This window comes from Salmo trutta, unplaced genomic scaffold (assembly GCF_901001165.1).
Source record: "Salmo trutta unplaced genomic scaffold, fSalTru1.1, whole genome shotgun sequence".
NCBI classification, from domain to species: domain Eukaryota; kingdom Metazoa; phylum Chordata; class Actinopteri; order Salmoniformes; family Salmonidae; genus Salmo; species Salmo trutta.
The window spans coordinates 142,826-156,851 of NW_021823350.1; the positions used below are offsets into that span (position 1 = coordinate 142,826).

The following is a 14,026-nucleotide window of genomic DNA, read 5'->3' on the forward strand; positions in this document are numbered from 1 at the left end:
ATCAATCATAATCACTAGTTAACTACACATGGTTGATGATATTACTAGTTTATCTAGCCTGTCCTTCTTTGCATATAATCGCTTAGGTACACGTTGCTCCAACCATAAACATCAATGCCTTTCTTAAAATCAATACACAAGTATATATTTTTAAACCTGCATATTTAGTTAATATTGCCTGCTAACATTAATTTATTTTAACTAGGGAAAATGTGTCACTTCTCTTGTAAACAGAGTCAGGGTATATGCAGCAGTTTGGGCCGCCTGGCTCGTTGCGAACTGTGAAGACTATTTCTTCCTAACAAACACAGCCGACTTCGCCAAACGGGCGATGATTTAACAAAAGCGCATTTGCGAAAAAGCACAATTGTTGCACAACTGTACCTAACCATAAACATCAATGCCTTTCTTAAAATCAATACACAGAAGTATATATTTTTAAACCTGCATATTTAGCTAAATGAAATCCAGGTTAGCAGGCAATATTAACCAGGTGAAATTGTCATTTTGCGTTCATTGCACGCAGTCAGGGTATATGCAACACTGGGTAATTTGTCCGAATTTTACGTAATTATGACATAACACTGAAGGTTGTGCAATGTAACAGGAATAACGTTTTGTTTTCGAGATGATAGTTTCCGGATTCGACCATATTAATGACCTAAGGCTCGTGTTTCTGTGTGTTATGTTATAATTAAGTCTATGATTTGATATAGCAGTCTGACTGAGTGGTGGTAGGCAGCAGCAGGCTCCTAAGCGTTCATTCAAAATAGCCCTTTTGTGCGTTTTGCCAGCAGCCCTTCGCAATGCGTTGCTCTGTTTATGACTTCAAGCCTGTCAACTCCCAAGATTAGGCTGGCGTAACCGATGTGAAATGGCTAGCTAGTTAGCCGCGTGCGCGCTAATGGTGTTTCAAACGTCACTCGCTCTGAGACTTGGAGTAGTTGTTCCCCTTGCTCTACATGGGTAAAGCTGCTTCGAGGGTGGCTGTTGTCGATGTGTTCCTGGTTCGAGCCCAGGTAGGAGCGAGGACAGGGACGGAAGCTCTACTGTTACACTGGCAATACTAAAGTGCCTATAAGAACATCCAATAGTCAAAGGTATATGAAATACAAATCGTATAGAGAGAAATAGTCCTATAATTCCTATAATAACTACAACCTAAAACATCTTACCTGGGAATATTGAAGACTCATGTTAAAAGGAACCACCAGCTTTCATATGTTCTGAGCAAGGAACTTAAACATTAGCTTTCTTACATGGCACATATTGCACTTTTACTTTCTTCTCCAACACTTTGTTTTTGCATTATTTAAACCAAATTGAACATGTTTCATTATTTATTTGAGACTAAATAGATTTTATTTATGTATTATATTAAGTTAAAATAAAAGTGTTCATTCAGTATTGTTGTAATTTTCATTATTACAAATATAAATAAATAGGCCGATTAATCGATATCAGCTTTTTTTTGGCCCGACAATAATCGGTATCGCCGTTGAAAAATCATAATCGGCCGACCTCTAGTTGTTACCCCTTGTTACTTCACATTGATGTTGTTGTTACTCCTTGTTACTTCACATTGATGTTGCTGTTACTCCTTGTTACTTCACATTGATGTTGCTGTTACCCCTTGTTACTTCACATTGATGTTGTTACCCCTTGTTACTTCACATTGATGTTGTTACCCCTTGTTACTTCACATTGATGTTGTTACTCCTTGTTACTTCACATTGATGTTGTTACTCCTTGTTACTTCACATTGATGTTGTTGCCCCTTGTTACTTCACATTGATGTCGTTACCCCTTGTTACTTCACATTGATGTTGTTACTCCTTGTTACTTCACATTGTTGTTGTTACCCCTTGTTACTTCACATTGATGTTGTTACCCCTTGTTACTTCACATTGATGTTGTTACCCCTTGTTACTTCACATTGATGTTGTTGCCCCTTGTTACTTCACATTGATGTCGTTGTTACCCCTTGTTACTTCACATTGATGTTGTTGTTACCCCTTGTTACTTCACATTGATGTTGTTACCCCTTGTTACTTCACATTGATGTTGTTACCCCTTGTTACTTCACATTGATGTTGTTACCCCTTGTTACTTCACATTGATGTTGTTACCCCTTGTTACTTCACATTGATGTTGTTGTTACCCCTTGTTACTTCACATTGATGTTGCTGTTACTCCTTGTTACTTCACATTGATGTTGTTACCCCTTGTTACTTCACATTGATGTCGTTGTTACCCCTTGTTACTTCACATTGATGTTGTTACCCCTTGTTACTTCACATTGATGTTGTTACTCCTTGTTACTTCACATTGATGTTGTTGTTACCCCTTGTTACTTCACATTGATGTTGTTACCCCTTGTTACTTCACATTGATGTTGTTACCCCTTGTTACTTCACATTGATGTTGTTACCCCTTGTTACTTCACATTGATGTTGTTACCCCTTGTTACTTCACATTGATGTCGTTGTTACTAGAGGTCGACCGATTAATCGGAATGGCCGATTAATTAGGGTATTTTTGGACGCTGATTTGGCTGATTATCTATTTATTTTTTGAGATTTTTTTTTTTTAGACCTTTATTTAACTAGGCAAGTCAGTTAAGAACACATTCTTATTTTCAATGACGGCCTAGGAACAGTGGGTTAACTGCCTTGTTCAGGGGCAGAACGACAGATTTTTACCTTGTCAGCTCAGGGATTCAATCTTGCAACCTTACGGTTAACTAGTCCAACGCTCTAACCACCTGCTTTACATTGCACTACACGAGGTTACGCGAATGCAGCAAGAAGCTAAGGTAAGTTGCTAGCTAGCATTAAACTTATCTTATAAAAAAACAAACAATCAATCAATCATAATCACTAGTTAACTACACATGGTTGATGATATTACTAGTTTATCTAGCCTGTCCTGCTTTGCATATAATCACTTAGGTACACGTTGCTCCAACCATAAACATCAATGCCTTTCTTTAAATCAATACACAAGTATATATTTTTAAACCTGCATATTTAGTTAATATTGCCTGCTAACATGAATTTCTTTTAACTAGGGAAAATGTGTCACTTCTCTTGTAAACAGAGTCAGGGTATATGCAGCAGTTTGGGCCGCCTGGCTCGTTGCGAACTGTGTGAATACTATTTCTTCCTAACAAAGACAGCCGACTTCGCCAAACGGGGGATGATTTAACAAAAGCGCATTTGCGAAAAAAGCACAATCGTTACACGACTGTACCTAACCATAAACATCAATGCCTTTCTTAAAATCAATACACAGAAGTATATATTTTTGAACCTGCATATTTAGCTAAATGAAATCCAGGTTAGCAGGCAATATTAAGCAGGTGAAATTGTGTAATTTTGCGTTCATTGCATGCAGTCAGGGTATATGCAACACTTTGGGTAATTTGTCAGAATTTTACGTAATTATGACATAACACTGAAGGTTGTGCAATGTAACAGGAATAACGTTTTGTTTTCGAGATGATAGTTTCCGGATTCGACCATATCAATGACCTAAGGCTCGTGTTTCTGTGTGTTATGTTATAATTAAGTCTATGATTTGATAGAGCAGTCTGACTGAGCGGTGGTAGGCACCAGCAGGCTCCTAAGCGTTCATTCAAAATAGCACTTTTGTGCGTTTTGCCAGCAGCCCTTCGCAATGCATTGCGCTGTTTATGACTTCAAGCCTATCTACTCCTCAGATTAGGCTGGTGTAACCGATGTGAAATGGCTAGCTAGTTAGCCGGGTGTGCGCTAATGGCGTTTCAAACGTCACTCGCTCTGAGACTTGGAGTAGTTTTTTCCCTTCCTCTACATGGGTAACGCCGCTTCGAGGGCGGCTTTTGTCGATGTGTTCCTACTTCGAGCCCAGGTAGGAGCGAGGAGAGGGACGGAAGCTATACTGTTACACTGGCAATACTAAAGTGCCTATAAGAACATCCAATAGTCAAAGGTATATGAAATACAAATCGTATAGAGAGAAATATTCCTATAATAACTACAACCTAAAACTTCTTACCTGGGAATATTGAAGACTCATGTTAAAAGGAACCACCAGCTTTCATATGTTCTCATGTTCTGAGCAAAGAACTTAAACGTTAGCTTTTTTACATGGCACATATTGCACTTTTACTTTCTTCTCCAACACTTTGTTTTTGCATTAGTTAAACCAAATTGAACATGTTTCATTATTTATTTGAGACTAAATAGATTTTATTTATGTATTATATTAAGTTAAAATAAAAGTGTTCATTCAGTATTGTTGTAATTTTCATTATTACAAATATAAATAAATAGGCCGATTAATCGGTATCAGCTTTTTTTTGGCCCGACAATAATCGGTATCGGCGTTGAAAAATCATAATCGGCCGACCTCTAGTTGTTACCCCTTGTTACTTCACATTGATGTTGTTACCCCTTGTTACTTCACATTGATGTTGTTACCCCTTGTTACTTCACATTGATGTTGTTACCCCTTGTTACTTCACATTGATGTTGTTACCCCTTGTTACTTCACATTGATGTTGTTACCCCTTGTTACTTCACATTGATGTTGTTACCCCTTGTTACTTCACATTGATGTTGTTACTCCTTGTTACTTCACATTGATGTCGTTGTTACCCCTTGTTACTTCACATTGATGTTGTTACCCCTTGTTACTTCACATTGATGTTGTTACCCCTTGTTACTTCACATTGATGTTGTTACCCCTTGTTACTTCACATTGATGTTGTTACCCCTTGTTACTTCACATTGATGTTGTTACCCCTTGTTACTTCACATTGATGTCGTTGTTACCCCTTGTTACTTCACATTGATGTCGTTGTTACCCCTTGTTACTTCACATTGATGTTGTTGTTACCCCTTGTTACTTCACATTGATGTTGTTACCCCTTGTTACTTCACATTGATGTTGTTACCCCTTGTTACTTCACATTGATGTTGTTACCCCTTGTTACTTCACATTGATGTTGTTACTCCTTGTTACTTCACATTGATGTTGTTACCCCTTGTTACTTCACATTGATGTTGTTACCCCTTGTTACTTCACATTGATGTTGTTACCCCTTGTTACTTCACATTGATGTCGTTGTTACCCCTTGTTACTTCACATTGTTGTTGTTACCCCTTGTTACTTCACATTGATGTTGTTACCCCTTGTTACTTCACATTGATGTCGTTGTTACCCCTTGTTACTTCACATTGATGTCGTTGTTACCCCTTGTTACTTCACATTGATGTTGTTACCCCTTGTTACTTCACATTGATGTTGTTACCCCTTGTTACTTCACATTGATGTTGTTACCCCTTGTTACTTCACATTGATGTCGTTGTTACCCCTTGTTACTTCAAATCAAATGTATTCATAAAGCCCTTCTTACATCAGCTGATATCTCAAAGTGCTGTACAGAAACACAGCCTAAAACCCCAAACAGCAAGCAATGCAGGTGTAGAAGCACGGTGGCTAGGAAAAACTCCCTAGAAAGGCCAAAACCTAGGAAGAAACCCTGAGAGGAACCAGGCTATGAGGGGTGGCCAGTCCTCTTCTGGCTGTGCCGGGTGGAGATTATAACAGAACATGGCCAAGATGTTGAAACGTTCATAGATGACCAGCAGGGTCAAATAATAATAATCACAGTTGTCGAGGGTGCAACAAGTCAGCACCTCAGGAGTAAATGTCAGTTGGCTTTTCATAGCCGATCATTGAGAGTATCTCTACCGCTCCTGCTGTCTCTAGAGAGTTGAAAACAGCAGGTCTGGGACAGGTAGCACGTCCGGTGAACAGGTCAGGGTTCCATAGCAGAAGGCAGCAGCACGGCCAGGTGGACTGGGGACAGCAAGGAGTCATCATGCCAGGTAGTCCTGAGGCATGGTCCAAGGGCTCAGGTCCTCCGAGAGAGAGAAAGAGAGAATTAGAGAGAGAATACTTAAATTCACACAGGACACCGGATAAGACAGGAGAAATACTCCAGATATAACAGACTGACCCTAGCCCCCCGACACATAAACTACCGCAGCATAAATACTGGAGGCTGAGACAGGAGGGGTCAGGAGACACTGTGGCCCCATCCGATGAAACCCCCGGACAGGGCCAAACAAGAAGGATATAACCCCACCCACTTTGCCAAAGCACAGCCCCCACACCACTAGAGGGATATCTTCAACCACCAACTTACCATCCTGAGACAAGGCCGAGTATAGCCCACAAACTTCACATTGATGTTGTTATCATCTTGCGTGGCCGTTGAGTGGAGCGTTGTCAGCTCTCCCATTGGTCTTTTTGATCCTCCTATCACCTGTCAGAGAGCTGTTCAGGCAGGCCCAGACCCTTATTGTTACCGAGGAGTTGGTTTACTCACATAGATCACTACGGTTTCACCTGACGGCTTTAAACAAGGATGGACATCTGATAATGAATGACGAGGCTACAGAGATCAGTGTGAAACGAGCAACATTAACGGTTATCCACAAAAGTGGTATCGGAGGTCCCCTTCAACATAAGTCTCCTATTGTTGCTAATCGCTAATGTTGCTCATTTCACACTGATGCTATAAAGACCACCTTGAATAAATGTGTTATGAAGTCCTGGTAGGTATTTATTTATTTATTAGGGGACAATGCACATTAATCAACATCAATAATGCAACATCCATGTAAATGGGGTTAGCCAAAAGCTAATTTGCAGCCGTAGTCCCTGGGCAGGTATGTAGGTTCCCTTTAAGTGTTCCCCATACTGACTCTACTGTACCCCCAACAACAACTGTTGATGGAAAAAGGGCATTTCTAAATGCATGTATTAGATTGTGTGATTGACTGTACTGTATGTCTGTAGGGTGAGTTCTTCATGGTCCAGGACGTGTACAGCAAGGCTGACGTCCTCAACACTACAGGCAGCTACGGAGCGCCAAACTACCGCCAGGTGAAAGGAAGCTACCCGCTGTACGGCATGGGCCAGCCCAGCCTGAATGGCTTCAAACAGGTCCTCCAAAGACTACAGAGTCAAGGGCATGAGGTTAGTGCACTGCCTTCAGGGGGGATGTTTTCACTGTGTCTGCATCCCAAATGGAACTCTATTTCCTTCATAGTGTACTACTGTTGACCCATAGGTCTGTGTCTCTGTGTGTCTCTGTGTGTCTCTGTCTGTCTCTCTCTGTCTCTCTCTGTCTCTCGGTCTGTCTCTCTCTTTGTCTCTCGGTCTGTCTCTCTCTCTGTCTCTCGGTCTGTCTCTCTCTCTCTCTCTCTCTCTCTCTCTGTCTCCCTCTCTGCGTGTCTCTGTCTCTCTGTCTTGGTCTCTCTGTCTTCGTCTCTGTGTGTCTTTGTCTCTCTGTATCTCTGTCTGTCTCTCAATTTCAATTCAAAGGGATTTATTGGCATGGGAAACATATGTTAACATTGACAAAGCTAGTGAAATAGATAATAAACTAAAGTGAATTAAACAATAAAAATGAACAGTAAACATTACACTCACAGAAGTTCCAAAAGAATAAAGACATTACAAATGTCGTGTGTGTGTGTGTGTATATATACAGTGTTGTAACGATGTGTAAATAGTTAAAGTACAAAAGGGAAAATAAATGAATTAATATGGGTTGTATTTACAATGGGGTTTGTTCTTCAGGGTCGCCTAGTGGTTAGAGCGTTGGACTAGTAACCGAAAGGTTGCAAGTTCGAATCCCCGAGCTGACAAGGTACAAATCTGTTATTCTGCCCCTGAACAAGGCAGTTAACCCCGGTAGGCTGTCATTGAAAATAAGATTTTGTTCTTAACTGACTTGCCTGGTTAAATAAAGGTAAAATAAAAATTCACTGGTTGCCCTTTTCTTGTGGCAGCAGGTCACAAATCTTGCTGCTGTGATGTCACACTGTGGTATTTCACCCATGGGAGTTGATCAAAATTAGATTTTTTCTTTGTGGGTCTGTGTAATCTGAGGGAAATATGCGTCTCTAATATGGTCATACATTTGGCAGGAGGTTAGGAAGTGCAGCTCAGTTTCCACCAGTTTTGTGGGCAGTGTGCACATAGCTTGTCTTAACTTGAGAGCCAGGTCTGCCTTCGGTGGCCATTCTCAATAGCAAGACTATGCTCACTGAGTCTCCTCTCTGTCTCTGTCTGTCTGTCTCGCTATCTTCCCTTCCGCCTGCTGTCTGTCTGTCTGTCTGTCTGTCTGTCTGTCTGTCTGTCTGTCTGTCTGTCTGTCTGTCTGTCTGTCTCGCTATCTTCCCTTCCGCCTGCTGTCTTTCTGTGTCGTGGATAAATATTTGAGGGGTCAGGTGCCACTAAGCGTTAACACAAACCCTGGCTGTGTGGCAAATGGCACCCCATTCCCTATATAGTGTACTACATTTGACCAGGGCCCATAGGGCTCTGTATAGGGAATAGGGTGCCATTTGACCAGGGCCCATAGGGCTCTGTATAGGGAATAGGGTGCCATTTGACCAGGGCCCATAGGGCTCTGTATAGGGAATAGGGTGCCATTTGACCAGGGCCCATAGGGCTCTGTATAGGGAATAGGGTGCCATTTGACCAGGGCCCATAGGGCTCTGTATAGGGAATAGGGTGCCATTTGGAACTCAACCCCATGTGGAATGATGGAAAATAAAGAATCTCTCTCAGGGTCGTGAGTCCAGTATGGAAACTCACTGTAATCCAAATGAAATCAACTTAATTATATAGCAGCGAGTTCATGATCAATTCCTGACTCATGTGGTACATGTCAAATGACAACGGAATGTTTCCAATTGGGTTTGGAACAAAGCTTTACAGATTCTAGAACCAAATAACTGTTGAATCCTTATTATTCCCGGGCCCGTATTCAAAAACCATCTGGGTTTAGAGGGCTGATCTAGGATCAGGTTTCTCCTGTCTGCATCATCGTATTAATGACTGACTCTTTGTGAATGTAGGCTGTGATTTCTCTCCTCTCTTCCCAGGAGGTGATGTTCTTCTGTGTGCGTGAGGAACCGGTGGTGTTCCTGCACCTGGAGGAGAACTTTGTTCCATACACCCCCCGGAGGAAGGAGAACCTCCATGAGAATCTCCATGGCCTGGACAAGGAGGAGACGGTGGAGAACCTGGAGCTCACCATCAGGAAGGAGGTGACCTGGCCTCCTCCTACTAATAAACCTCTTTATCTATCAATATACTGGCCTCCTCCTACTAATAAACCTATAAACCTCTTTATCTATCAATATACTGGCCTCCTCCTACTAATAAACCTCTATCTATCAATATACTGGCCTCCTCCTACTAATAAACCTAGAAACCTCTTTATCTATCAATATACTGGCCTCCTCCTACTAATAAACCTAGAAACCTCTTTATCTATCAATATACTGGCCTCCTCCTACTAATAAACCTCTTTATCTATCAATATACTGGCCTCCTCCTACTAATAAACCTCTTTATCTATCAATATACTGGCCTCCTCCTACTAATAAACCTATAAACCTCTTTATCTATCAATATACTGGCCTCCTCCTACTAATAAACCTCTTGATCCAGCAGTAAACAGCTTGTCTACACTACAGATAGTCCCTCTTGATCCAGCAGTAAACAGCTTGTCTACACTACAGATAGTCCCTCTTGATCCAGCAGTAATCAGCTTGTCTACTCTACAGATAGTCCCTCTTGATCCAGCAGTAAACAGCTTGTCTACTCTACAGATAGTCCCTCTTGATCCAGCAGTAAACAGCTTGTCTACACTACAGATAGTACCTCTTGATCCAGCAGTAAACAGCTTGTCTACACTACAGATAGTACTTCTTGATCCAGCAGTAAACAGCTTGTCTACTCTACAGATAGTCCCTCTTGATCCAGCAGTAAACAGCTTGTCTACACTACAGATAGTACTTCTTGATCCAGCAGTAAACAGCTTGTCTACACTACAGATAGTCCCTCTTGATCCAGCAGTAAACAGCTTGTCTACTCTACAGATAGTACCTCTTGATCCAGCAGTAAACAGCTTGTCTACTCTACAGATAGTGTTCCCAGTAAGTCTCTAGAGTCTACTATATGTGTTAGTAGTAGTAGTTTATTCCATTTGACATGTAGGCCGTACTTGGCAGCTAAAACCTGAATTGCAGGTTACAAGTAAACAAAAATGTTTTCTTAAATTGCTTGCCCCGTAAAATAAACAAACATCATGTCTGTAGCTTGCGCATGTTGAAGGCATCTACCTGTATTCTGATGGTAGGCGAGCTGGGCGCCGGGCGAGCTGGGCGCCTATAGTGACTTGGGCTTTGGGCGGTAGGGACAGGGTTGGAGGGTAGGGACAGGGTTGGAGGGTAGGGACAGGGTTGGAGGGTAGGGACAGGGTTGGAGAGTAGGGACAGGGTTGGAGGGTAGGGACAGGGTTGGAGGGTAGGAACAGGGTTGGAGGGTAGGAACAGGGTTGGAGGGTAGGGACAGGGTTGGAGGGTAGGGACAGGGTTGGAGGGTAGGAACAGGGTTGGAGGGTAGGAACAGGGTTGGAGGGTAGGGACAGGGTTGGAGGGTAGGGACAGGGTTGGACGGTAGGGACAGGGTTGGACGGTAGGGACAGGGTTGGAGGGTAGGGACAGGGTTGGAGGGTAGGGACAGGGTTGGGCGGTAGGGACAGGGTTGGAGGGTAGGGACAGGGTTGGAGGGTAGGGACAGGGTTGGAGGGTAGGGACAGGGTTGGAGGGTAGGAACAGGGTTGGACGGTAGGGACAGGGTTGGAGGGTAGGAACAGGGTTGGAGGGTAGGGACAGGGTTGGAGGGTAGGGACAGGGTTGGTAATGACAGGGTTGGAGGGTAGGGACAGGGTTGGAGGGTAGGGACAGGGTTGGAGGGTAGGGACAGGGTTGGAGGGTAGGAACAGGGTTGGAGGGTAGGGACAGGGTTGGTAATGACAGGGTTGGAGGGTAGGAACAGGGTTGGAGGGTAGGAACAGGGTTGGAGGGTAGGAACAGGGTTGGAGGGTAGGGACAGGGTTGGAGGGTAGGAACAGGGTTGGAGGGTAGGGACAGGGTTGGAGGGTAGGGACAGGGTTGGAGGGTAGGGACAGGGTTGGAGGGTAGGGACAGGGTTGGACGGTAGGGACAGGGTTGGTAATGACGGTTGGAGGGTAGGGACAGGGTTGGAGGGTAGGGACAGGGTTGGACGGTAGGGACAGGGTTGGACGGTAGGGACAGGGTTGGACAGGGTTGGACGGTAGGGACAGGGTTGGAGGGTAGGGACAGGGTTGGAGGGTAGGGACAGGGTTGGACAGGGTTGGAGGGTAGGGACAGGGTTGGACGGTAGGGACAGGGTTGGACAGGGTTGGAGGGTAGGGACAGGGTTGGACAGGGTTGGAGGGTAGGGACAGGGTTGGACGGTAGGGACAGGGTTGGAGGGTAGGGACAGGGTTGGACAGGGTTGGAGGGTAGGGACAGGGTTGGAGGGTAGGGACAGGGTTGGACAGGGTTGGAGGGTAGGGACAGGGTTGGACAGGGTTGGAGGGTAGGGACAGGGTTGGAGGGTAGGAACAGGGTTGGAGGGTAGGAACAGGGTTGGAGGGTAGGGACAGGGTTGGAGGGTAGGGACAGGGTTGGAGGGTAGGGACAGGGTTGGAGGGTAGGGACAGGGTTGGAGGGTAGGGACAGGGTTGGAGGGTAGGGCAGGGTTGGAGGGTAGGGACAGGGTTGGAGGGTAGGGACAGGGTTGGTAATGACAGGGTTGGTAATGACAGGGTTGGAGGGTAGGGACAGGGTTGGAGGGTAGGAACAGGGTTGGACGGTAGAAACAGGGTTGGACGGTAGAAACAGGGTTGGCTGTACGGACAGGGTTGGGCGGTAGGGACAGGGTTGGCTGTAGGGACAGGGTTGGCGGTAGGGACAGGGTTGGCTGTAGGGACAGGGTTGGCGGTAGGGACAGGGTTGGCGGTAGGGACAGGGTTGGTAATGGTTGTGGTACTAGATTTATCCTCAGACGTTGTTCGACTCCTCCAGTAGCCCTGTGTAACACCCACCTGGGTAATGTTTCCTCTGCTGCAGAACCGGGTGCTAAAAGCTCTCCACACATCAGTCCAGAGATCTAGTCATCCTCATTACAAGGCAGCCGTCTGCCATCTCAGCAGTGCAGTTCTCTTACGCTTTGGCTGGTGAAACGACAAGCTGTCTCAAGAATGCATCTTTTAAATGCCAACAGTCGGCTGACTAGCTAGCACATCCACATTCCATCATTTCTGCAATTTCCATACTCAAGACAAGTAGATATATTGGATCAAAATGATATTAGTTAAAGAAAGAAAAATCATTACAATGAACAAACAAAGCAGGTAAAATCATCCGCAGTGTTTCCTAACGTCAGTAATAATGGTGTGATGCTGTCTGGTTTCTCTAGCTCCACGACTTTGCCAAGTTGAACGATAACGTTTTCTACGTGTATAACGATATCGAGCACTTCAAGGGCGAGCCTCAGAGGATGACCATCACCTGTGAGGAGGACATCCACGTCACAGAGGAGGTCTACAGGAGACCTCTGTTCACCATGCCACTCTACAGGTTCATAGTCACGTCCTCTTTTTCACTCCTTTTTGGAATATTTTAATGAGTGATTAGTTTTTCTTATTTTTCTTATTGACACAATGCAACAAGTTGTCTGCTCTCTCTCTCTGCTCTCTCTCTCTGCTCTCTCTCTCTGCTCTCTCTCTGTGCTCTCTCTCTGTGCGCTCTCTCTGTGCTCTCTCTCTGTGCTCTCTCTCTGTGCTCTCTCTCTGTGCTCTCTCTCTGCTCTCTCTCTCTCTCTGCTCTCTCTCTCTGCTCTCTCTCTGCTCTCTCTCTCTGCTCTCTCTCTGCTCTCTCTCTCTCTCTCTCTGCTCTCTCTCTCTCTCTGCTCTCTTTCTCTGCTCTCTCTCTTTCTCTGCTCTCTCTCTTTCTCTGCTCTCTCTCTTTCTCTGCTCTCTCTCTTTCTCTGCTCTCTCTCTGCTCTCGCTCACTCTGCTCTTGCTCTCTCTGCTCGCTCTCTCTGCTCTCTGCTCTGCTCTGCTCTCTGCTCTGCTCTGCTCTCTCTCTCTGCTCTCTCTCTCTCTGCTCTCTCTCTCTCTCTCTGCTCTCTCTCTCTCTCTCTCTCTCTGCTCTCTCTCTCTGCTCGCTCTCTCTGCTCGCTCTCTCTGCTCTCTCTCTCTGCTCTCAATTCAATTTCAGTTTCTCTCTCTGCTCTCTCTCTCTGCCCCCTCTGCATTCGGGAGAGGCGAGGGAGGAGAGATCGGTTGCGTCTCAGATGGCATGCCATTTGATTAATCTAGTGCACTACTTTGTCCAGGGCCCTATGGGGAATAGAGTGGCACTTGGGAAGGCCTCTTTTAGCATCCTGTTAGTAATCAGATCAGAGGAGCCAAAGCTTGTATTGAGATGTAATGAACAGCCAGTTCCAGTCCTCTCCAGACATGTCTACATGTCCCCTCTCCTTCCCACACACCCATCTGGATCTGAGGATGACCCCTATAACATCAACAAAGAAAATGTTTGATTGTGCCTTTTCAATATGTGTGTGTGTGTGTGTGTGTGTGTGTGTGTGTGTGTGTGTGTACAGTAAAGACCTAGTTATCTGGTGATAAAGACAGGGAGCAGAACAAGCCTCCTGGGTATGGGATTTATCTCTGTACTCTGGAACTCCCTGGGGGGCTGTTTTGTTTTAGACCTATGTTTCCCAACCACCATTGGTCAAAAGTAGTGCACTACATAGGGAATAGGGTGCAAGTTGGGACACATATATGATATTAGTAACCAGTTGTCTCTTATTACTGTCTGTCTCATTCCAGGTCAATGTTGTCTTCCTATGTTGTGACCTACATAAAGGCAATATTGACAAGATAGATGGGATTTCTCCTGTGAAAACACAGTAACACTCTCTCTCTTTCTATCTCTGTTCTTTCTCTCTTTCTCGCTCTCTCTCTCTCCTTTCTTTTCTCTCTCTCGCAGGTACTACCGGCTGCCACTACCGATGGAGGGAGCACCTCTAGAGGAGGATTTTGATGCCTTTGTTACTGTTCTCAGGGTGAGGA

At 44.5% G+C, this 14,026-nt stretch overlaps 1 protein-coding gene across 2 annotated transcripts in view; it reads left to right on the plus strand.

Annotated features, from left to right (window-relative positions):
• The window catches only part of LOC115190207 (paladin), a 146,331-nt gene that overhangs the window by 39,336 nt on the left and 92,969 nt on the right, over positions 1–14,026 (plus strand). For both annotated transcript variants that reach the window (XM_029748705.1, XM_029748704.1), the window contains 4 exons: positions 6,853–7,032; positions 8,952–9,116; positions 12,364–12,524; positions 13,944–14,019. In XM_029748705.1, coding sequence (XP_029604565.1) covers positions 6,853–7,032; positions 8,952–9,116; positions 12,364–12,524; positions 13,944–14,019 — 582 coding nt within the window. The remainder of the gene's footprint in view (positions 1–6,852; positions 7,033–8,951; positions 9,117–12,363; positions 12,525–13,943; positions 14,020–14,026) is intronic.